The 22883-nt window shown below is 46.2% G+C and overlaps 1 protein-coding gene and 1 long non-coding RNA gene across 8 annotated transcripts in view; one reads left to right on the forward strand and one right to left on the reverse strand.

Annotated features, from left to right (window-relative positions):
* Positions 1–22883, forward strand: part of RABGAP1L (RAB GTPase activating protein 1 like) — a 226667-nt gene that overhangs the window by 174762 nt on the left and 29022 nt on the right. The window contains exon 1 of one of the 7 annotated variants that reach the window (XM_064664127.1): positions 14888–14994. The exons of 4 other annotated variants lie outside the window; for them this stretch is intronic. Coding sequence is in view for 2 of the 3 variants with exons in the window: in XM_064664130.1 (XP_064520200.1) it covers positions 17736–17846 (111 nt within the window). In the remaining variant the exon portion in view is untranslated. Of the gene's footprint in view, positions 1–14887; positions 14995–16228; positions 17847–22883 lie in introns of those variants that run through there. 2 more of the 7 variants (XM_064664130.1, XM_064664126.1) reach the window with 2 other exon arrangements.
* On the reverse strand, positions 8695–14620 carry LOC135418652 (uncharacterized). The gene is made up of 2 exons (XR_010432598.1): positions 11546–14620; positions 8695–10189 (listed from the first exon to the last, which is right to left on the reverse strand). It is a non-coding gene; the product is annotated as an uncharacterized LOC135418652 (long non-coding RNA).

Consider the following 22883-nt stretch of genomic DNA (forward strand, 5'->3'; position numbering starts at 1 on the left):
GTAAGTGCTACATAGAAACATCCCAAGTATATTTATCTCCATTTTTAGAGGTGCTTCATTCTGTTTAAGAACAACAGTATGCCAGTCTGTTCTTCCATGGATATTTAAATGGTGGTGTGGCATTTGGCTGTTTCATGTTGCTGAAGGCCAAAATAATTCCTCTGTAAATGATTATTTTTCCTGCAGTGCTGTGAACTCCTGGGCAGGGAGGCATGAACCCACTGCCATGTCAGCCAGCAGAAGTTCTTTCCTGCTGCAGCTGTTTCAGGGGAGCACCCACAGCCCTTCAGGGGCGCCAGTGAGTTGTGGAAGCCAGGAGGGGGATGACGGTTCCTTCTCTTTGCTCTCGTTCTCCCACTTTCCTTACCTGCACAACAAAACCTCCAAGGATAGGAAGGAGTTGTGAAGCATTATTATGGGTCTGTTCACTGGGAAGCCTTGACCATGGACCTCATTGTCCTATTGAGTTGTTCAGGCAGCAGGTGAACATCAAGTTCCCTGTTGTGTTACCCTGTTTGTTATTCTTTCAACTTCCTTTGCTTAATTAATTAATGCAATTTCCTGGACAATAATTCTTAACCAAAATTTGATTCTGCAAATTAGTCAGAAGCCATGGAAAAAACAGAAAATCTCATCTCCAAGTAATTAATCAGCATAATAATCAGTGTAGATGCAGAAATCTGGAGAGGGACTGTTTACAAGGAAATGGAGTGATAGGACAGAGGGGAATGGTTTCAAACTGACAGGGGTTAGATGGGATATTAGAAAGAAATCCTTCCCTGTGTGGGGGGGAGGCCCTGGCACAGGTTGCCCAGAGAAGCTGTGGCTGCCCCATCCCTGCAAGTGTCCAAGGCCAGGTTGGACAGGGCTTGGAGCAACCTGGGCTAGTGGAAGGTGTCCCTCCCCATGGCAGGGGGTTGGAAGTGGATGATCTTTAAGGTCCTTTCAAACCCAAACTATTCTGTGATTCTGTGATAATAAATAATCCCTTAAATCTGGAAGTATAGGCAGGAATTCGGTGTGCACACACAGCTCGGGCCAAAGACAGTGTGTCAGGTTGAGTCACTCAGTTGCTGTGACAACAGAGCTGCAAAATCTTCAGCTTCAACAGTCCCCCAGCCCAGCTGCATCTGCACATGGCGCCAGCCTGGAGGGCCCTCATCACTCCTCCTTTGAGTAAGAAATACAGGGGTACCTTCACTAACATACCTACACTGGGGCTGACATAGCTTGGAGAGGCCCAGAGCTTAAGGCCCTGACTTCTGGAAAAAAAAATAAAACTATAGCTGAAATTCTTTGCAGAGTCAACTGATTGTCTGAGCAGCTCCTTTTTAATCCCAGAATCCTTTAGTTAACCCATAGCTCAGAGCACAGGATCAGTGACCTTATCGTGCATCCTGGCAAGGAACAATTCCATGGCAGTCGGAGTAAGCACCTGCTTGTGCCACCTGGGACACTCCCTCTTCACACAGCAGGGAATGTTGATTATGTTTCAGTGAGTCAGGAGCAGTGGATAGAATGGGAAAGGGGTCAGGGCTTTGGTCCCTCATTGCCTAACGAGGGTGCCATGCTCCGCTGGCTCCTGCACTCCCCGAGGCACCTGTTGCTGGATTCAGGAATGCCCTCTCCATCTGGGAAACTGCTTTCCCCACCTTGGGCTCCTTTCCCACCATCAGTGACACACACAAAATTTATGGTCATGTGGCTCCTCTTGATGACTTTGCGATCTTCCAGCCCTGTCAGGAACGAGGAGAAAAATTCCTCACCTTGTCACCACTGCACTGCTTTCAAATGTTAGACAGTCCTGAAAACAGTCGGTGTGATGTCTCTCCTCCTGCAGTAGAGAGGAAGGGGGTTCTCTTGCTGGAAGGAGCTGTATTTTGGTGTCTGCAAAATATAGATCCCAGCACAGTTTTCTTTATTCCAGCCACTCATCCAGACTGTCTTACTCACGCTGGCATCACATGGACACAAATCCTGTTGCTTTTAGTAGCAGCAGGAAGCTCAGAGGCAAATTTGGCCCTCGTTTTTCTTGTAATGTAGAGTGAAAAGTAGTGTTGTGTTGTAATGAATGTTCTCCAAGAGGACTTGCCTTGTTTTTCCCTTTTCCTAAGCACAACGTGAAGCGGGGCCTGTTCCTTTTGGAGGAGGAAGGACATGCGGTAGGAAAGCAGCACCTTGCCTGGGAGAGTTTGTGTTTCCCAGGATTCTGATGAGGGGTTCTACAAAGGCAATGACTCTCCAGCCCAGGGGGCTCTGTTTTAGCCATGTGGTTTTTTTGTTTTGCCCTGAGATGCACCAGAGCCACTTCACCAGCTGATATGACAAACCCAAGCACTTCAAGACTTGATAAAAACGCTTCTGGTCAGGGCCAGGGGTGTGAAGGGGAAGGAGGCGCTGCCTGGACTCTGGGAAAAGTCACCATCCTGCTCTCCAACAGCAGAGGAACTCCAAGCCTGAAGTGAAAGGGCTCCTCCCAGGCATAGCACTAGTTGCTGGGGGGAATTGGGAGCATGGCTGGTTGTGGCTGTGCCAGAGTCCACCTCCGCTGCCCTCATCCATCTCTCTCCATCAGGCAGCGTCTCTTCTGGAAGTGGCTCTGAAAGGAGCAGCACATTTATAGATACAGCACTGGGCTGGGAGCTCACACAGGGAAGAGCTAAGAGTCCCTCTCTATCTTCCTTCCATCTTTACTGAGACATCCACAGTGTCAGTAATGATCCTGCCTGGCAGGAGGACTTTGCCACACTCAGTGTTTGCAGGCTGCCTGTTTAAACAAGGGAACAATTTACCCATACAACTTGGGGATTTTCAGTCTTTGATCCATCAGGCAGGAATGTTATACAAGATTATATACTGCCACAGGAATTTGGGGAAGAACTGGTGGGAAGGTGGACAAAACTGAGAAATGTTCAAGGCCCTGACTAAGAGATTTCACATTCATACTCACTGATGAGGGCTTGAGTAGAACAAACACCTGTCGTAAGGTTATATGGGGCTGGAGTTTGTATTTGTTTCCTTTTTTGTTGCTTTTATGATATAATGTGAATTGTAAGGATTACAAGAGGATAAAGACATCTGTGCTCTGGGAAGCTTCTCAGAAAGATCAGTAATGATGCCTTCTAACTTTTTAATGTGCCTTACACTGCACTAATGGACCTAAACCAGCATTTTATTCTGAAGACAAGTTTGTTGCCATCAGAAAGGGAGGCTTTGCTGCTCCAGGAGTGTAAGAACATACAGCAGCTGTAATGGAGGAAAGTACTGAGCTTTTCTTTTTGTGACCTTGTCCAAATAGGACATAATTACAACATAATTCAGTTCTGAAAGTCTGGAAACCAGGGCATTTGACAGAGACTGGCATTTTAAGAGAAATCGGCCTATGTTTCAGTACATCTTCTCTTTCAGACTTCTAAGCACTGCTGATGCTATTTGCTCTTCCTGCTTCCCTTTTTCCACTCTTAATACACGATCAGAACACAAGATTCTGGCAAATGGGCAGCACTGGGTTGAAGTTAACCTTGTAAATCAAACCCGGTGTGGTGGAGAGTGGTGTGAGCCGGTTGCTGTGTGCCTGGTATGGTTGTATGAAGAGATTAAATCCTGGAATGCACACCTGCAAGGACTCATTTAGGAAAGCAGAGATTAAAATTCTGTTTGGGTTTTGATACGATCTTTGGTTCTCATGACCTAATTCAAGACTCTCCTCCTTCAAGTCACTCATTTTGCTCCAGTTCAGGGAGCACCAACAGTTCCACTGGACTCTTGACTCTGCAAATACCCCAGACACCAATGTGGCACAGCAGGATTTTATCATCCCCCGTTGGCAGGAGGAGAGGCTGGAGCTGTGAGCTCAGGCACAGACAACTGCAGCCTGCGAAAAGGAGAAGTGTCAGGGTGTTCTCCATATATGTACTTTTCCAGCACTGGAATCACACTGTTCCACATTGACTCTTGTAGCCTGTGCGTTGTTCTCTTGTGCACTAGGAATGTCTCAGGACAGTCATCTCCCTATGTGTCTTTCCTCTGAGGCTGGTCCTTACAGCATTAATAGAGTCACTTAATTAAATCCTCATAAAGGAAATGGAGGGCATTTCATCTGAGTGTTCCCCACTCAGTGAGCCTCAGGTGCCTTCCCTTCAACCCTGGACAGAGGGAAACAAGACATTGCCAAAGGCATCTCTGTGCAGTTCCCAAGGACCCAGAAATCATTTTTACAGCTATGAGGACTGAAAAACAGCAATCTTGCTCTATACTGTGTGATTTCCTGCCTATGGAACTGGGGAAGGTTTCTACACGCTCCACCCCGGTCACAGGAAGGATTAGGGTCTTTGATGGGGCACAAAGGAAGATGAAATGGAGGTGGGAAGTTTCCCTGCTCCAAGTAGATTTGGTTCCCAGTTGGATCTCGCTCTGTTGCTGAAGTGCCACACAAATACAAGCTATCTGTAAATAAGGAGTAAAATGAGTTATCATTGCTTTGTTTGTGTATAAAACAGGGGACAGGCACACTGTGTTTTCCTCCTCCAGTTGGATGCCTGGACAAGCCACTTAGCATCTCTGCTGACCCCACCACCATCCCACACCACCTTTCCATGGATCATGTTCCACATGGTTGTGCCTTGCTGCCAGGCACCAGCTGCATTTAGCAGTGGAAAACAATTAAGTGGTACAATCCAGCCCCCAGGTTAAGTGACCCAGAAAAACCTTTCATTCAGAATTCTCGTTTAAGTCCTCCATGAAACGTGTTCTCATGTTGTTCTTGCTGGTCTCATAGCTCAGTTCTTGCTAATAACTCCTTTTCTATATAACAATCCTTCATGTCTGCCCAGAGTTGTTCCAGAAGGCTGGAGAAGCAATAGGATTCAGAGGAATTACCTGGCCAGAACAAGTGGATCTGTGCTGTTGAGGTTCAGTTACTTAAAGATTCACAGGGTCCAAATTCCTTTAATGAATGCAGAGATGGCATGGAGATAACCTGGACCTGCAGTGATAGGGAAATGTATTAGATAACTGCCACTGAAAATATGCCCTGTGGTCAGCTGGCACTAAAACGGCTAGGGGAGTCCAATAGGATTGTGTTTGAGCTTTTTAGGATCGTTAATAAGTAATTAACCCATGAGGTGACTGTAACAGACATCATTTTAATCAAAATTGAGTTATTGGTTTCCCAGGCACGCTTTGGAATTTATCAGTTCGCAGGCAGGACTAAGTCCCTTGGCCACATTAATTAACAATCCCTGCACTCAGGAACTGCTCCAAAAGGATGCCCACAGGATCAGATTCACCAGTTCCTGCTTTCATCCCTGCTACCAGGCAAAGACCACCTCCCCACATTTCCATTCAATTTGTCTTGTGCTGAAAAGCTGCTGATTTCATGCGCCCTTACCCTGCAGCAGCCAAGCTTGTTGCTAAGCGACCTCAGCAATACCAATGGGGCCACTGTCTGGCTGCTTTTCCTCAGCCCACCCCTATTCTTATTTATTTATGCATCTTATTTACATAGCTCAACAGATTCTGCCATACCAGGGAGGCAGAGCCACAAGCCTCCAGGTTGCAGCAGAGTGCCTTGACTTGCAGAGCTGCCCGTCTTCCCTCCAGCACCATCCTCTGCCCTGTTTTCACTGGTGTTCCTGTTCGTCAGCTGAGAAAACTCCTCGGGATATTTGTCGAGCTGGAGTGGCATCCAGGAGCGTGCAAGAAGTGTGTTTTAAAGGCGTAGCTGCCATGGACTGCTGTACCTGATGTTTGGATCCAGTAGTCCTTGATGGAAGAAAAAAGGGGTTGGAACAAAGATGGCTCTAAGCCATTTCTCTGCTTACTTTATTTCTGGTGGCTTTAATTTCAGCTGTGTCCGCATTCCAGGCTTCTTGTAGCCTAACCAGATCTGCAGAGTGAGAGGATGGTTATCCTTCCCTGCCCGGCAGTGCTGGGGAGAGCCCGGCTGTGGAGGCAGTTCTGCAGGACCAGCTGCATTTTTGTAGGGTGGGGTTGGGATCCCAGCCAGGGCACAGCTCTGCCTGAAATTGTATCCAGGACAGGAGCAGGGTGCTGGTGGAGTGTTTGGTGTTCAGATAAACTGGCAAAGTGTTTGTAGTGGCTGCACGTGGGTAGAGGAGGACAGCAGAGCTGTAACGGAGCTGTTACTGTGCCGTTTGTTCCAGACGTGCTCCCAAAACCAGGGAAGGTGGAAGTGGTTGGTGTGCTCTGGTACATCCTGTGTCACCCAGAGAACCTCCCTGCCAGGCAAAAAATCAGGAGCACTGATTGGAATCACTTCTCACAACCAGGAAAGCTTTAAGTGGGGATGCTGTCCCAGAGCCTGGCTGTGTTTGCTGTGTTTGTCTTTCCTTGATGAAGGAACTGCCACACTCTTCAGTAAAGGCTTCAGGGACAGCTCCGAGCCTGTCAAAGGCCCAGTATTTTGAACCTTTACTCCACCTAGAGAAATCTCTACAGGAGTGAATCCTGTAGAGATTTATTTGGAACAAACAAGTACCAACTGATTTTCCCCCTTTCTCCTGTTATATGTTTCTCCTTTTTGTTTCAACAAGCAGAGCCAACAGGCTGGAGCCGAATCTCCGGACTGTACTTCTTGCACGGCTGTTGCCTTTTGGGCCTCTCCTTACAGCCTTTGGCTGCACTGACTGGCAGCTGCTTTGTTACCTGCTGTACCTTTCGCTGTGGAAGTCTTTTGGCTAAAAAAAATCATTTTTCTGCTTTGATGATCCAGCCATTACCTGACCCTCTCTGGAGAAGAACAGAGAGAAGGACATGGACCCTTGGTTTTGTACAAGCAGTCCTGCAGAACAAGGGTTGTGCACAAGGCCATATGTAATTTTTTTACATCACAGTGAGATGAGGAAGGTGTGTTTTAAGTGCAGATTGAATTTTCCCCTTATTTACTTAAGCATTCAATTACCCATTTAGAAAACTAAAATGTATCTGAGAGTGGCTTGGCATGCTCATTCTGTATTCTTTTTTTTGAAAAATGGACCCTGCCCTTTTGTCATTTATGACACGTCTGTCACTGAGGTGTCCAATTCTTGTGTACACCCAGAGAGGTGCTGATTGTAAAACCTTTGCTGCCCTGCAGCTCCCTGTATTTTTTCAATATGGCTGAGATTTCACAAGCCAGGCTGTGCTGTGTTAGGTGTACATTTTGGTGCTGTTGTTTGCCTGGTGCTCAGGCAGATGTGGAAGTTATCTCAGGTATCCTGTTTGTGAACAAAACACAGGAGACTTGGAACCAGCTCAAATGCCCAGGAATTATGGTCTTAAGCTGTGCCAGGGGAGGTTTAGGTTAGATATTAGAAAGAATTTCCTTACAGAGGGGGTAATCAGACATTGGAATGGGCTGCCCAGGGAAGTGGTGGATTCTCCATCCTTGGAGGTTTTTAAGATAAGACTGGATGTGGCATCAGTGCCATGGTCTGGCAACCGCAGCGGTGTTGGATCAAGGGTTGGACTTGATGATCTCAGAGGTCCCTTCCAACCCAGCTGATTCTATGATTCTGTTGCCCTGAGAAGTTGTTTCGGGTACATTTAAAAAGATGAGTCAACAGATCTTCATTCACTGAAGATAGGAAGAAAAGGATCTTCCCTGTGGGGAGATTCAGGTGTTTAGGGACTGAAGACGATGAGTAAAACCTTGAATTACACCCAGAGCAGGTGGGTGCTGGGGTGAGCAGGGATCTCTGTGTTTCTGGTTCTGAGTCTTCCCTCCGGATAAGTCTAGCTGTCAGTCTCAAACTTTCAGAGAAAATGTGGATGTTCTGCAGTGCTGAGAAGAGGTGAAGTACCCCAGAGCTGGCACAGACATTGCAGCTGACTCGTGGTTGTGTGGATCACTGCTCTGTGCTACCAGCTCTTGTTCTCTCTTTGGTGGTGTTGGGCCCAGCCAGCTCTGTACCCCAAAATCCTGTAACTCTGGAAGATCCAAGAATGCAAACAATACTGATAAAGGGAGCACAGGTCGTACATTCCTAAGGGAAAAATAATTAAAAAAAAAAAAAGGGAGGACAAAAATATAGTCATCATGGCTAGGCTTCGCGAACGAAGATTTGGGAAGGCTCTATCCACATTTGTTACAAGCATGCTGGTGGCTTATGAGGCCAATACGAGACAGACATATCCGATTGCAAAAGGCACAGCAGAAGGACTCCTTAGGTGGTGTATTCTGCAAGACACGGTTCTTTCTGCGTTGCCTTTTCTCCTCGAGAGTGATCCTGTGTGCGTTCTCAAAGGAGACAGCTGCGTTATAGATGGTGTGTCTCCAGGCCTCCCGATTTGAGGCCAGAGTGGACCAGTTATGGTGATCAATATGGCCAAGGCTGAGATGTTGTTTCAGGGAGTCCTTGTATCTTTTCTTCGGGGCTCCTCTCCTGCAGCAGCCGGTGGCAAGTTCACCGTAGAGCAAGATCTTAGGGAGGCGGTGCTCCTTCATCCTGGAGACGTGCCCTGCCCAGCACAGCTGTATTCTCAGCAACATGGCCTCAATACTTGTGACTGCTGCTTGTTCTAGAACAGATGTGTTGGTTACATCATCTGACCAGTGGATGTTTAGGATTGTATGGAGACAGCGTTGATGGAAGCATTCTAGGAGTCGCAGGTGGTGGCGGTAGATGACCCGTGATTCGTAACCATACAAGAGAGTAGACAGCACTATGGCTCTGTAAATACTGATCTTGGTGCTTTTCTTCAAGTGTTTATTACGCCATACTCTTTTGTGGAGTTTTCCAAAAGCACTATATGCCAAAAGCACAAAAATATAGTATTGCCCAACAAAATACCCCGAATGCTTGGCAGTGTACTGCTGATAAGGGATGGCCAAAGGCACACAGACAGTGAGTTAGGGTGCTCCAGCTCCAGTGAGCCTTTGCTCTTGCTGCTGTTATACTTCACTAGGAGAGATGATAAAAACCTGACTCAGACCTGTTTCTGGTCTTTCTCAATTTCACAGTTCTAACCATTGTCAAGGAAACCATCCTTTTGGTTGGATTTTGTTCCCCAGGACAGTTCCACAGAGATGCCTTCGCAGTCATGTCGATACCATGCAGTGTCAGGGACAGGCTGTGTCACAAGTGTCAGCAGTGTGACTCATTCATTTCACTCTCCCTAAAACTGGGGGTGTCCAGTTAATGTCCTGATAAAGCAGTTGCCAGTCCCCAGGCAGTTCTTCCAGTGCCAGGAGTGTTGCTGAGCCCACGTGTGGTTGTCCGGTTGAAGTTCTGCAGTGAGACGTGTGTATAGAGGAAAATATTGTGTGGCATTCCAGGAACACCCACCGTACCTTTTCCATTATGTATCTAGGGTTCTGTGGCTGAGAAAGGTGATCAAGTCCTTTACCACTTTTAAAGATTAATTAGTTTTAAAGAAGATGTCCCTGCTCATTACAGCAGGGTTGGACAAGATGACCTTTAAAGGTCCCTTCCAACCCAAACCATTCTGTGATTCCATGATAAAGAGTAATTGGAAACTGAGTTATTCTGTCACAAATGCAGCAGAGAAGGACATCTCTAACCTTTCAAACCATTATGTAGGTACCTGGACTTTCATTACAAATAATACTCACTGGAGACAGCAACATAGCTTTTTTTTTTTTCTTGTTTGTTACTACATCATTTTGAATTGGTTTATTTTTCTTCACTTTCAGATCAGCATCTCATTTACACATATTAAATGGGGCAGTGCAAATGGCTGTAGGCAAAAGAATGAACCCTTAGAGGTTATTCTGGCAGTCCGCAGATGAGTGAACAAATGCAGGCACTGATTTCCCCCCTATTAATTTGAACTGTAAACACAGGGTGGAATTTGATCGATGGTGGGCTGAACTGCTGCCTTCTCATTCATACTTGGCAGCAAAACTGAGAGGAGGGAAAGTGGTATCCCCTACTGTTTCATGGTTACAAACTTTCCCATTTTTTAGCAGTTCTCTCCTTTTTTGCTTGATAATCTACCTTCCAAACAGTCAAAATAACAATGGTGATTTGGAAATACATCGAGGAATTTTGCGGTGGTAGAAACCTCTTTTTAAATTTTTATTTTTTTTTTTAAATCATCCTAAATTTTATCCTCTGTTTGCTGTTGTGGGTTTTTTTTCCTTCAAATCAAGCAAAAGTTACCTTTCATTCATTCCAGGCACTTCCCTTTCATTCCTTGCTGAAGGAATTTTGTGTAAACACTTCCCCTGCATGAAAGACATGTTAAAAAATGAAGAATGGATTAGAAGTTACAGCTCAATTTTCTCTCTAAATATATAGCCCTTTAGTTGGATGTGGAGAGGAGTCAAAGGAGCACTGGGAATGAGGGAGCTTCCAAGGGAGCTCAGCCCTTGCACTCAGCTTGAGCAGCACAGTGTACCTAGCCTGAGCAGGTGGATATGAGGAGACAATGTTCCCATGCCCTGTGGAAATTATTGGAAGATGAGATGATTCCAATTCCTGATTTATTATTTTTTTAGGGAGTGTCTCATTTCTTTTCATTGCACAGGTATCATAGTAGTAGTAATACAAGACCTCTAGTTTAGATTTTAAATAAGAGACAAGCTTGGAATAAGACAAATGGGAAGGGTTATAGAAGAGTTTATGGAAATATCTCTGAAGAAGTACCTGACTATCACATAGAGAGCTCCTTGATAACTGGTGGCAGCACCTGCCTTCTCTGCCCCTCAGTAGCATTTGAGCTCTTAAAATAAGCTTATTAACAGTCAAATGAAGACAGAGTAATCTTTAAATCATATGTAAATACTGAAGCTTTTCTCATTGTGGTATATTGGAACATTAAACAGAGATGCAGATTTTCCCAGTGGGAGACTAGATCAGCACAGTTAAGCACTGGAGTGGTTTGTCTCCCAAATCATCTTCTGAGAACAGCATTTCCCTTTCACTGGATGATGGTGAATAGGGATTTAGCGGCAGAGGATTATGTGGAGCTTAGATTAGTGGATGCTGCTGGCAGTCTTATACAGATGATCAGCTGGCACAGTCCTGAGCTGCTTTCCTCCTCTGGAGCTGACCTGTGCAAATTCCAGGGCAATTTGTCCAGGGGAGTACTGAGACTTAGCTGCCTTCTGTCTTCTCCAGCAAATGGGTCTCGGGTCAAATGCTGTCTGTATCAGCTGGCTGTTCACCCCCTTTGGTATCAGTATCTACCAGCCAGTGCCGTTTGCTGGGGTTTTTTGGCTGTGAGCTGCAAGTTAACACTTCCATTTTCAGCTCCGGCACTGTGGGACACGCTGCTCTCCTGGAAAGTATTAGTAGTTTCTACTTTAATGTATAATGCATGAAATAATCTCGTTTCAGAGTCGCTGGCCATGCCTCAGTCTAGACTGTGTCTCAGTCAAACTGATTCCTAAAACTCAGGGAAGGTGCTCGGACTGGTCTGTCTGGTTTGGCTGACACCGGTGCCATTTTCTGCTCACCCACATCAGTTCAGTCTTAATTGCTCTTTATCTCATCTTCCAAGCAATCATACTGCAGATTTATTTTTTGTTTGGGGAATATGCCATTCCTGTAGTGCAGTTAAACACATAGAAATGTCTCACTTTTTTCATGAGGCTCCTGCCAGGGTGTCCCATGTGGAAGACGTGGCTCCAGGCGTACCAGCACAGCCAAGGGTATTGCGGTGGGTTTGGTGGTGGGTATTGCGGTGGGCAGAGGATGTGCCATGGTCCTGCCTTCTTCCTTCTGTTATTTAACTACAAGAATTCCTCACAGTGCCTGGCTCTCCAGCCTTTCCTTCTTTCTCCTTTTTTCCTTGTCCTAGGCTAAAGGTCAGGTGCAAAGTGACTGTCAGTACAAATACTAAAATCTGACACAATACAGGGCACTTCAGGTCACCCAGGTAAATGTGTCACTGAGCTCTCCCTGTGCAGCGTGGCTGGCTCAGCACTCTGGGGGAAACTTGACAGGCAACATCATAGTAATAACAATAATAGTACCCCTTACAGTTTTGCATTTTCCATTAATTTTACCTTTATTAATCTTTCTGTGGCGGTTAGATAAGGACTGTTAACCCCTCTCTGGGGAGGGAATGAAGAATATGGAGAGATGTATCTACCTTGAGAAAGAAAATCAGGTGTGGGTTTAGAGTGAGGAGGCCAGAATCCTGGGCCCTGTGTGAGTATCTTCGTGTGACAGATATCACTATTTAATGTACTACTTGATGTTAACTAGTATCTTTTGTTTGCTGATCTTCTGCTGTAAGTGAAAAGACATGGGGCTGTTTGGGTGAAATCCCTCAGTCAGGCTGTACTAAACCCAGGCCAGAAATCCATATAAATCATTGGAAGTGCAAAGCATTCCTATGCAAGCGCTGTGCTAATTTTCTTGGATAATATGCTTGACCCATTTTTCTTCCTTTCAGTACCAATTGAAGTGATAAATGCAACAGGTTTAAAATACATCTCGCAGGTAGTGCTGGGTTTATTATGGAACTTAGCTCTCAATGGCATTTGCATGGTCTAAATGCCACTCAAGCATTATCCAGCTGCTGGATTAGAAGCCCCAGGGAATACATATCAGAGACATTTACAATTTCAAATGGGTTGTTAAAGTCTGTCCCTTCAGCAGCTGGAGAGACCTGTTGGTAGTGATTTGGCTCGGAGGGCACAGGTTCAGGAGCCACTGGCCGTGGCCTTGGAGCAGGTGTGGGAAGAGCCCTGGGACCTGGCCCTGCTTCAGAGCTGCCACCACAGCCCTCAGCTGTGGAGTTGTTTATGGGTGTCTGCTGTCTTGGAACTGGGAGGAGATAAAAAAGGGGTCCTTAAAGAGGAGTGACACAGGAGACAGGTGGCAGAATCCTGCTGTTTTCCAGGAAATTATGCTCTAAGGCATTATTAGGAATTTCTGGCTGTTCCTTCTGCATGGTTTCTGTGGGGCTCTCTCTGGTCCAGATTAGCCTGGCCCAGTCAGAGGGCATTAGACTGGGGGAATGTTTGTCTTTTGAGGAGCTCACTGGTACCGCTCCTTGCTTTTCCACACAGGAAAAGAAATCCACTATTTTTCCAATTTAAAAGGATGGGGAAGGAGGAAATATGCTCAGCTCAGCTGGTTATATTGGGCATATACAATGTATGCTTCAAATATCCTGTAAAATATGGCTTTCAACAGCTAAAGGTTGGGATTTTCAAAATCTCACACTGAGAGTCAATATTCCTTTACTTTGGTAGCAATGCTGCCTCAGGGGCGTCTGGCCCTTTCCTTGTTCCTCCATCACCCATCACACCACAGCTCTTTGTGAGGCCAAGCAATAAACTGCACTGGTAGTTTGGGCTGGTTGGAGCCCTGTGCTTTCTCCACCACTGGAAAACATGAACAAGCAAAAGGTCATCCCAGCTCTAACCCAGATCCTTAGCAGACAAGAGGGAAGTTCATGAAGCAAAATATTCCTGGCAGGCAGGTGACTTCTGAAGGAAACTTAGATGGAACACCGCTAGAAAGTGACAGTGGCAGGGTGGGAAAGACATATGAAAATACAAAGTAAAAATGTGAATTTAATTACTTAAAAAATCAAAAAGGGCTCATGAGTTCATTTAAAAGGCTTCAAAATAACCTTGAATGGACTGAGCTGAACAATGAGCATATACGTGTAGGCTGGTGTCCCAGCTATGCTGCTGGTTTGGGGAGGCTGGGAGAGGGGAGTTTGGGTATTGGGCACCATAAAATGAAGACTCAGAAGCCCTCAGCTCTTCCCTAGGTGGGCTGCACAGTTCCACGGAGGGGGAGCCCGTGCCAGCATCACTGGTTTGTCAGGAATTCCTCAGCCTCAGCAATTCCAGCCACGCTGACCTCTGCCACTGCTGGGAGAGCACATTTCCTCTCTCCATCAGGATGGCCTTGCTGGCTTTAATCCATGTAAATGAGTTTACAATTACGCCTGCTTGCAAACCAGGAGCAAGCAAATTGGGAGGATTTACCCCTCTAAGTACATATGCTAAAGCACATCAAGCCCAGATTTTCCCCCACATTTGGAGGATTATTTTAGGAGAAACACAGGTGCATCCACCCACTTCGGGGGAGGGGGAAATTAGGCCATGCTAATTTGACGTTTTAAATAATAAAAATAAACCTTGGAGGAGCAATGGCAACCGTGTTTCTGGAATCTGGAATGGTGTGGGGCATTCCTGGGAGCAGCGGCTTCGTGTTCGGGTCTCATGTGGAATCCCGGAACACATCTCAAGGTATTTACCTTCTGATGCCTAAAACTGGAACACATTCCAGTTCCTGCTGCTCTCTGATGGTCGACAAACCCTGTGTGGGTGAGGAGAGAGCAGAGCTGTATCTGGGACTCACAGCATTGGACTTGTAACCAGGTGGTTTCCACTTGCTGTTTGTGCCTGATAAAGCCCTCCCGGGTCATTAGTGGGGACAGGAATTAAAGGAAGAGCTGTTATTACTGTTATTTATTCCCTCTGGGGGAAAAAGACCCGTAAACTTATCCTGAAGACTACCAAATGCCATTCCAAGTGCTCTGAAAGGAGTTTTACGTTTCCTTCTCTGAAGATGGCTGTGATCTTCCCAGATTCATTAATACATGAAAGGCAAATTGCAGAAAAGGCCTTTGTGCTCCTGGAGCTGGTGGCAGGAAGGGAGGCTTAGCAAGGAGCTGCACATACCTCCCTTCCCCGTCTGTCAGAAGATCCTATCTCCGTCAGATAGCAGCAAGACATTCCTGGGGGTGGAGTGAGAATGAATTTAGCTTGGGAGGGAGCAGGATTTTGCTTTGCTAAGCGAGCTGGTTTGCTCAATTCAGGAATTTTCCATTCACCTCTATTATCCACCGGCATATAAATCCCAACAACTGCAATTAGGGCTACTTACCTTAATCAGTTCACAGCTTTCTACAGCCCACCTGTCCTTCTGCTGCCTCTCCTCTGTCTCCTGACTGCTTGGTTGCTCCGCTTCTCCAAAAATTCCTGCTTTGGACGTATGCTTTCCCAGCTGTGTCGTGGAGGGGGCTGCATTCCTGGTCCTTGAGGAAGGCTACTGCAAGGTAGTTGTGGTGTTACACAGAGAAGGGCTCTTTGCTTTAAGGAAATATGAAGCTGCTGTGTGGTTTTTATTGCCTTTTGTTAGATTATTCATCACTTCAGCACCCAAAAATCCTGGCACAGGGGAAGGCTCTGTGTGAAAGCGCTGGGAGGAGTGTGTGGTGCAGCCTGAGGAGGTGGTGAAGGGCATCTCTGCTTGCCCTTTCCCTTCCAGTTCCTCTGGCATGAGCATGCTGCCTCTGTGTCTGGGCGGACATGTTGAGTCAGTCACTTTAATTCAAAATATTTAACTGGCTTGGTAGTTACAATTTTGTGCGCCGATTCAGGGATAGCACAGGCTGTTTACAGGGATGTAAAATGCAGGTTTGGAGGGATTTGCGGGCAGCTCAGCTCCATTAGCTTGAAAAAACAACTGAAAAACGTCCTATTTAAAGAGATGCATCATCCAACATCACACTAGTCGTTAGTTCTTGCAATTGCTGGTTAGAACATGCCAAAATTATAAGTTCTCTGTTATGAATAGATATGAGAAGAATTACTCAGCCAATAACATGGAGATTTAGTGCTGTTAAATCATCATAACCTTTCTGTTTGAGAGGAAAAGCAAAAGGTAATATAGGTTCTGGTCCATAATTCCTTATAAATAGAAATGCCTGTTGGCTAAATGTGGGGAAGGGTTTAAGTAGCTGCAGCTGTGTCTGATAATTTGCCTTCTCCACCTCCTGCCCTTATTGCAGAATTCAAATGGTCTCTCATTAACATGGGGCTGTTTGTTGTTGCACTGCCTGCTCCCTCCCTTATGCCTACCTGCCTGTTCCAAGGTAATGCCCGTCCCCATCGGGAGCCCCTGGAGCAGGTGCCAGCAGGGTGGGAGGGGATTTGGGAAGGGACTGTACCTGTGGCAGCAGGTGCCTTTGTCAGCACTCCTGGGAGGAGGCAGGGAGGGGCCCCTCCCAGTGCTGTGCTTGGAACTTTCACTGCTAGAGGAAACCAGCCCTTGAAGGAAGGAACCGGATCCCCAAGAAGAAACGAGACCCCCAAGGCAATGGAGCCGAGGAGGAAGCAGTGTTTGAAGGCTTTGGAAAGTCTGAGTTGGGTTTGGCAGAGCAGGTAGGAATTTAGTGCAGGTGACACAGAGCCATCTGTGAGCTGGATTGGAATTGGAAGTCTTTCTACTGTGGGAATTAATTGGAAAACATTTGCAAGTCTTTGAAGAAAAACAAGGAAAAAAAATGTACTGTAGGTGCATTGCAAAGGTACCTTTCTTCCTCCTGCAAGGGTTAAGCACGATCAGAAACTGCTTCAGTCTCAAGGGTTTAACCTCAAGTGCCACATTTTTTGTTTGCCATAAGCCTATTAGAACTCTCTCTGTTTCCTAGCAATAACATGTATTTTCTCCCCCTGTTTAAGTGGAGGAGATGTTGGGGTTTTAATCCTGCCTGCTACAGCTGTTGCTCAAGTTCCCTATTCAAATGCAAATAGCACCTGGAGCTATTTAGATAACTGCAGTCTTTGATAAAGATACTCAGGGAGCAGAGAAAGAAGCAAAGCAAGGTGTGTCTGACCCTGTTTGTTCTGGAAAGCAAGAGTGTAACCATATGCCACCACCAAGCTGAAATGGAAACTTCTACCAGATCTGCTGCTTCCAGCACAGACTCTTTTTGGAGACGAATGGCTGGAGTGCTTTCTGTTTCTTGAGCAGGTATGATTTTTCACCAGGAAGAAAAGGCTTCCAGAGAAGATAAAAATGTAGTGGATGTGTCTAAGCAAAGTGCCATGCCTGAGTGTCCTGAAAGGAGTTGCTTTTGGGATATTTTGTTTATTTCTTCAAATAATTTACTGTTTTCTACATCACTTCTTGATTAAAAGAAGAGCAACACCAGATTCAGGTTAAAATCCTTTGACTGTGGGGAGTTTTAATTGCATAAATTGTTTTTATTTTTATTGTGGAGGTACAAGTTTATTCACAGAAGAGCTTTACAGCCTCACTCCATTTGTTCAGGGCTGTTTTACCCTCTGTTACGTGTGGAAACTGAAGGACTCTTTTTGGAGGGTTGTGACTTGATGCCATGATCTTCTGCTAAAATCCAAGTGTCTACAGGGCACAAAATGCAGTTCAGATTTGTGGAAAAACAAAAGTGAGTGTTTTTAAAGACTTTTAAGGGAGAGATTTAGAAAGTTTTGGAAAATTTCAAGAAATGCCTTAGAGAAATCAGCATTACACTGATCTCTGTGAACTTACAAATAAGACAGAAGCAGCACTTCACTGGAAGGAGAGCCTCTGCTCGTAAGAATATCAGCTTTCATGGGAGAAAGCTGGATATAAAGAATGAACGATTGCCACCAAGTTGGAGAAGAACAGCAGTGATTCCAGTCCTTCTGTCGAGCGCTGACGGATCTTTTCTTGCTTAACACTCACCTGGTTTGCCTCCTGCTTTCTCATGCTCAGCCTAATCCTGGAATCAGCACAGGTTCCCTGGCTTCCCCAGGCTGCAGCCGATCCCTTTGCGAGCCGGGTGTTGGCAGTGTGAGCAGGTGTGCCGAGTGTGCTTCCCATGATCCCAGAGGCACCCCAGGCAGGACAACCCCCTGCAGGAGCCGATTTGCTGGGTCATGTTGTCTCTCGGGACACTCCTTCCCCAGTAGCGTCTCCAGGTGGGTGTGGACAACAGCCACGGAACTGAGCCAGGGCTCAGCCTGGGATTGTCAACCTGCCCGGGCCGCTAACGGCGGCTGCGGCACCATGATGGAAGAGGTGTCCATCGTGGTGGCCTACGATGCCCATGTGTTCAGCCAGCTCTGCGAGGAGGACTTCCTGGCCAACCTGGTGGCAGTCAGCAAGCCCAAAGCTGGGGTAGGTGCTGCTCTTGCTCCTTGCCAGTAATGCTTAAGGTTATACTCTGTCCTGGAGTTAGGTCCTTCTGCTGAAAACTATTCATTCCTTAGTTTCTCTTTTCATGCCTTTTCCAGAAAATTGCTGTCATGCATCAACAAAATAAAAACAGTTCAGAAGAGATGAAATTATTTAAAATATCTTCCTGGGCTGCTAAGTTTACAAGAAAGTGATTTGCTCAGTAGGATCATAGTTAAAATAGTATTTTTTAAATAATTGAAATAATTAAGCCAGCAAATGACTGAACTTCTCCAGCTGTAGGCGCTAAGTGGTGCAAACACTTTCTGTGTCTTAAAATGTCAGTTAAAGGGTCAGGGTAGATGCTGGTTCTGGGGGTGCAGGTTACTAAATCTAAGAGAGTCTATCACTTCCCTGGGAATGGTGATGTTCCCCTTCTGTGTTCTGCAACCAGCATAAATATCTGTGAAAACCGTGTAGCTGAACAACCACTTCATAAGCAGCATATCTCTTTATGTAAATGCCACGTAGAGTGTGGTCATCCTCCTCACTCCTGGAGGGAGTGCTTGGAGGGAGCTGCAGGCTCTGAAATTTGGTGCCGAAGTTCAGCTTTGGTTTCAGATTCTCCAGCTGAGACCATGTGGGAGCCAGGCTGCCTAGAAGCAGTCAGAGGAAGTGTTTGGAAATAAAGATGCATGCATTCAGCTTGATGTACAAGCAGATATTTCAGGCTAAATACAAATCAGTCTATTATTTAGCAGCCCAGTGAAGCACGTGTTTGTGCAGATTTGAGGCTGTGTGTGTGTTTGTATCCAGGTGGTTCCTCAGCTGGGACAAAGGGAGGTGTTCTATTATGGTGCTTTTTTCCTGTCTCTGGCCTCCTCTAGGCCAGAATTTCCAAGGTCCATTACAGCAGTTAGGCAATAAATATGGAAATTCAGCATAGACAGAACTGTGAGCTTTAATATGACCTGGTTGGAGGCTGGGCTCCAAGCAGGCTTTGATTAATCAGCACATCAGGAGTCACATGCTTTTCCCATGCTGGATATGTTTAATTATCCCGTAATTCACCATCCAGCCACCATTCCCCATCCTTTCCACTCGTTCTGCCTTAGCTGGTTGCTGTGGCAGCAGGTACTGCTTTGCCTGGAAGGCCAGAGCAGTGCGTTCCCCGCAGACAGGTCCTGGTGTTGCAATAGGATTAACTGGAGCCAGGCACCTTTGGTTCTGGGAGAGGCTCTTGGGATGAGTCTCTCGGAGCAAGCGATGACGACAGTGGGGTTTCCTGGGAGCCTCCTGCCCTGAACTGCTGATGTGTTCTAGAGCCAGCACTTGCAGTTGTTAAATTAAAATCCCTGTGGTAAGAAAACATCTCATGGGTGGTTTACCCTGCAGTTCAAACCTTTGGGAAGTGCTGCTGTGGTGGGCTCAGCGATGGGCTCTGCAGAGCACTAGTAACAGGAATCGCGTTGTGGATCTCTGGATTCTGCTGGATCAGCTGCGAGTGACCAGGGGAGAGAGGAACTGGTGTTGGAAGCACCACGTTACAGCTCCAGCTGAGTTTTGCCACTCTGAAAATAGAATGAACTAACATCTTTTTAAAAATTACTTCTCTCCTTGTAAACAGAGAACAACTGTGGGAGGAACAGTATTGTTATTACTATTATTTAGAAGATCTGAATGACAGACTTTAGTGTAAGGGTGTCTTCTGATCAACTGCTTTTTTTTCCTGAATCAAAGAGCATGAACATGTTTGGGTGTTAACATGGGGCTTTGAGTAACCTGGTCTAGCAGAAGGTGTCCATGCCCACAGCATGGGGTTGGAATTAGATGGTCTTTAAGATCCCTTCCAACCCCAAATCATTCTGGGATTCTGTCTCAGTGCATTATGTACTAGTAAATAAATTAAGAAATATGTTTTTTGCTGGGTTTACACAGGAAATACTTAACTGCTCTTTTAACTGGTTTTGAAGGATATTAAGTAAGCAAATAATGGTGCAAACAACCTGAGGAGGTTTAAGATGAAGCTCATCAGGATTATGATAGGATTAGACAATGTGTGGGAGTCTGTCCTGCAAAGGGACAGGACTTGATGACTCAGTTTCTCTCAGTTCTCTGCTGCTGTGTTTAATCATGGGACAAACTGACAGTTGGGATAAGTTGGGGCAAACCTTGTTGACTCTGTCGTGGTCATTTCACCAGCTTGCACTAAGGTATGTACTGTATGTAAAGGGACGTTCTGCAGGAAGGATTTGTGGAGGGTTTGTTTATATTAATAGCACGGGTATTAATAGAGTTCATATTAATAGCACGGGTATTAATAGAGTTCATATTAATAGCACGGGTATTAATAGAGTTCATATTAATAGCACGGGTATTAATAGAGTTCATATTAATAGCACGGGTATTAATAGAGTTCATATTAATAGCACGGGTATTAATAGAGTTCATATTAATAGCACAGGTATTTTACAATCTGGGTTCATGTCTTGGTTTGCAAAATCTAGTTTTGTTTATTTTTAAAGGCGTTTCTAACATGCTGCTCAGATTGCAGAGAATAGTTTAAAAAAATACTTCCACAAAGGCTTTCATCCTGTTCTGCGGTTTGTATGCCAGGATGGTCTTGGGGCAAGATTTCTGGCACTGCTGGTGACCCTTGTAGTTCCTGTGGGTTGTGCAGTGGGCCAGGGTGCACAGGAGTCCCTCTTGCTCAGAGAGCCACATGTCGCCACGTGAGGTGATAAAGGCTTTACTCCAAAACCAAGCCAGGCCAGGTGACAGCTGCGTGGGTTCCTTGTGCTTTAGGCCAGCCCTGCGTGACCTTCTGACACGTCCAGTGCCACACGAGTATGAACTCCTTGGGCACAATCAGAATTACCTGCTGTTGGCCAGGTCCTATCACTTCCAGCTGTATTTTTCAATGGAAAACGTGGATTTTTCACTGGAAAGCATAGCAGTGTTTTTGTAGCATTGCTTTGGTGCTTGTAAACAATTAAACAAAACGTGGATGAGCTGAGATAAGGTTTTGTTAAATCTGCTCCAAAGCAACACTGTGTGACAGCAATCCCCCAATACATATTTTAATAAAATTAGTCATGTTGCAGTGTGACCATGACACACAGTTGTTTTGCTGTGTGGTCTTGCTTTCAAAATTTCAAGTTGTTCTGAAACTACCTTGCACAGATATGCAAAGCAGCACATAGAATGGACTGCTGCGCAGCTTGTGCAAGAATTGAGCAGCTTTACTCTGGGGAATTTCAATTCTCAGTTTATCTACAGAAAACTTGGACTCAAGGGGTTATAAAGATGCTATTCTAAGTGGTATAATCCTCTTAATCCAGAGCTGAAGGACGTTTTTCTGGAAAGCTTCATTGTATTTCCATTTGCCTGCCTGCCTTGCTGTGTTTAGCTCTCTGTTCGGGGAAGTTATCGGCCATTCCACAGAAATAATTGGTGGTTACATGCAGGAGACTCTGCCACAAGGATTTTTAGGCTCTCAGCTTCCCATTGAAGCCAAACTGAGGAGATTCAGAGCAGGTGATGAACTGCAAAGCCAGTGAAAAACTCAGGTGGCCTTGGAAGAGCACAGGGTGTAGTGGTCCATGGGTTGAAGTCTACCTGGCAGCAGCTGAACATTTCTAGGGGTTGATAGCAGAGCTGAGAGTGTTTGGCATCTTCAGGCATAGACACACTCTGATTTTTGGGTGGCAGAAGCTGGAAGGTAAGTGGTGGGCTGAGAGGAACTTGCTTGAGGTCCAGCAAGGCAAATGAAAAACCTTGGGAAGGAAAAGCTCCATCATCTATGCAGGCTGGGGACCAAATGTCTGGACAGGATCAGTGCAGGCTGGGAGTGGTGTGGATGACCAGAGCAGTGAGCAGTGTGCCTGCAGTGCCCAAGGCTGGCTGTGCATAGGCAGGTGCCAAGTGGGATGGTCGTCCTCTTCCACCCAGCAGCTGTGTGGCTGCACCTCACCCCCTGCATGCAGTTCTGAGCCCCCTGGAGAACAGGGATAGTCACAGCCTCAGGTGGGTACAGCAGAGGACCGCTGGGAAGGCAGGGCACTGACCACAGCAAGGAAGGATGGGGGCTCGGGGCAGCTTATATCCCTCCTGAGCTTTCTCTTTTTCAGGCTAACTGTGGTCTGCCACCTAAAGGAAGGTCCTAGAGAGGAGGGAGCCAAACTTTCAGAGTCACGCAGTGACAACACAAGGAACACTCATGATTTGCAGCAAAGCCAGTTCTGGCTCAGCACAAGGGAAAGCAGTTCTGCCCAGGGAGACCTTGGCATCTCCATCCTTGGAGGCCCTCAGGAGGAGCATGCTCTGACTATGAAGCTGTCCCTGCCTGAGCTGGAGGTTGGTCTGTGTGCCTGCTGGAGGGCCCTTCCAATCTCAGTTTTTCCTTGAGTCTCTAATTCTGCCTGTGTGGAGGAGTTGGCAGCACTTAATCTATTGGAGCCCATTTTTCCCTGGGTGGCGTTTCTGCTGGTGCTGCTGCCAGAGGAGGGAGAAGGCAGTTTGGGTGGTCACTGTTAGAAGACCTGGCTCTTTCCAGCAGATATAATCCTTGTCTGAGCCTTCCCTGCCCAAGAGAAGGAGGGATCCTGCTCTCAGGCTGTCTCAAGGAGCTGTCTCATCTCTGTCCCTCCCTTCTCTGTGGGGCAGGAGCTGCCAGATCCTTGCCTTTGGAGCAGCTCCCTTGTGCAAACTGAGGATCTTAAACCTCCTGCTGCAAGGCATTTACACCCTGCCCAAAACAGTTCAGGGGCTCTGCTCCACATCCTCTTCATTTTTTTTTCCCAACTGCATCTCCCAGGTCTAGATGCAGTATTCCAGTATTGATCTTGGTGATGATCCAGGGTTAACCTTCCCTAGTCACCTTCCTTTTCCCCCTATCCTTTTGCATCCCAGGGTTCCCACAAGCTGTTCTGCTGCAGCCTGGCTCTGACAAGGGAGTCACATTTTTGGCACTGCAAAGGTGGTGTGTTATTCCCTGCCATTCTCCCTGTGCCAATGTTTATTCCCAGTCCCACACTGCTC

Source organism: Pseudopipra pipra, chromosome 9, assembly GCF_036250125.1.
Source record: "Pseudopipra pipra isolate bDixPip1 chromosome 9, bDixPip1.hap1, whole genome shotgun sequence".
NCBI classification, from domain to species: Eukaryota; Metazoa; Chordata; class Aves; order Passeriformes; family Pipridae; genus Pseudopipra; species Pseudopipra pipra.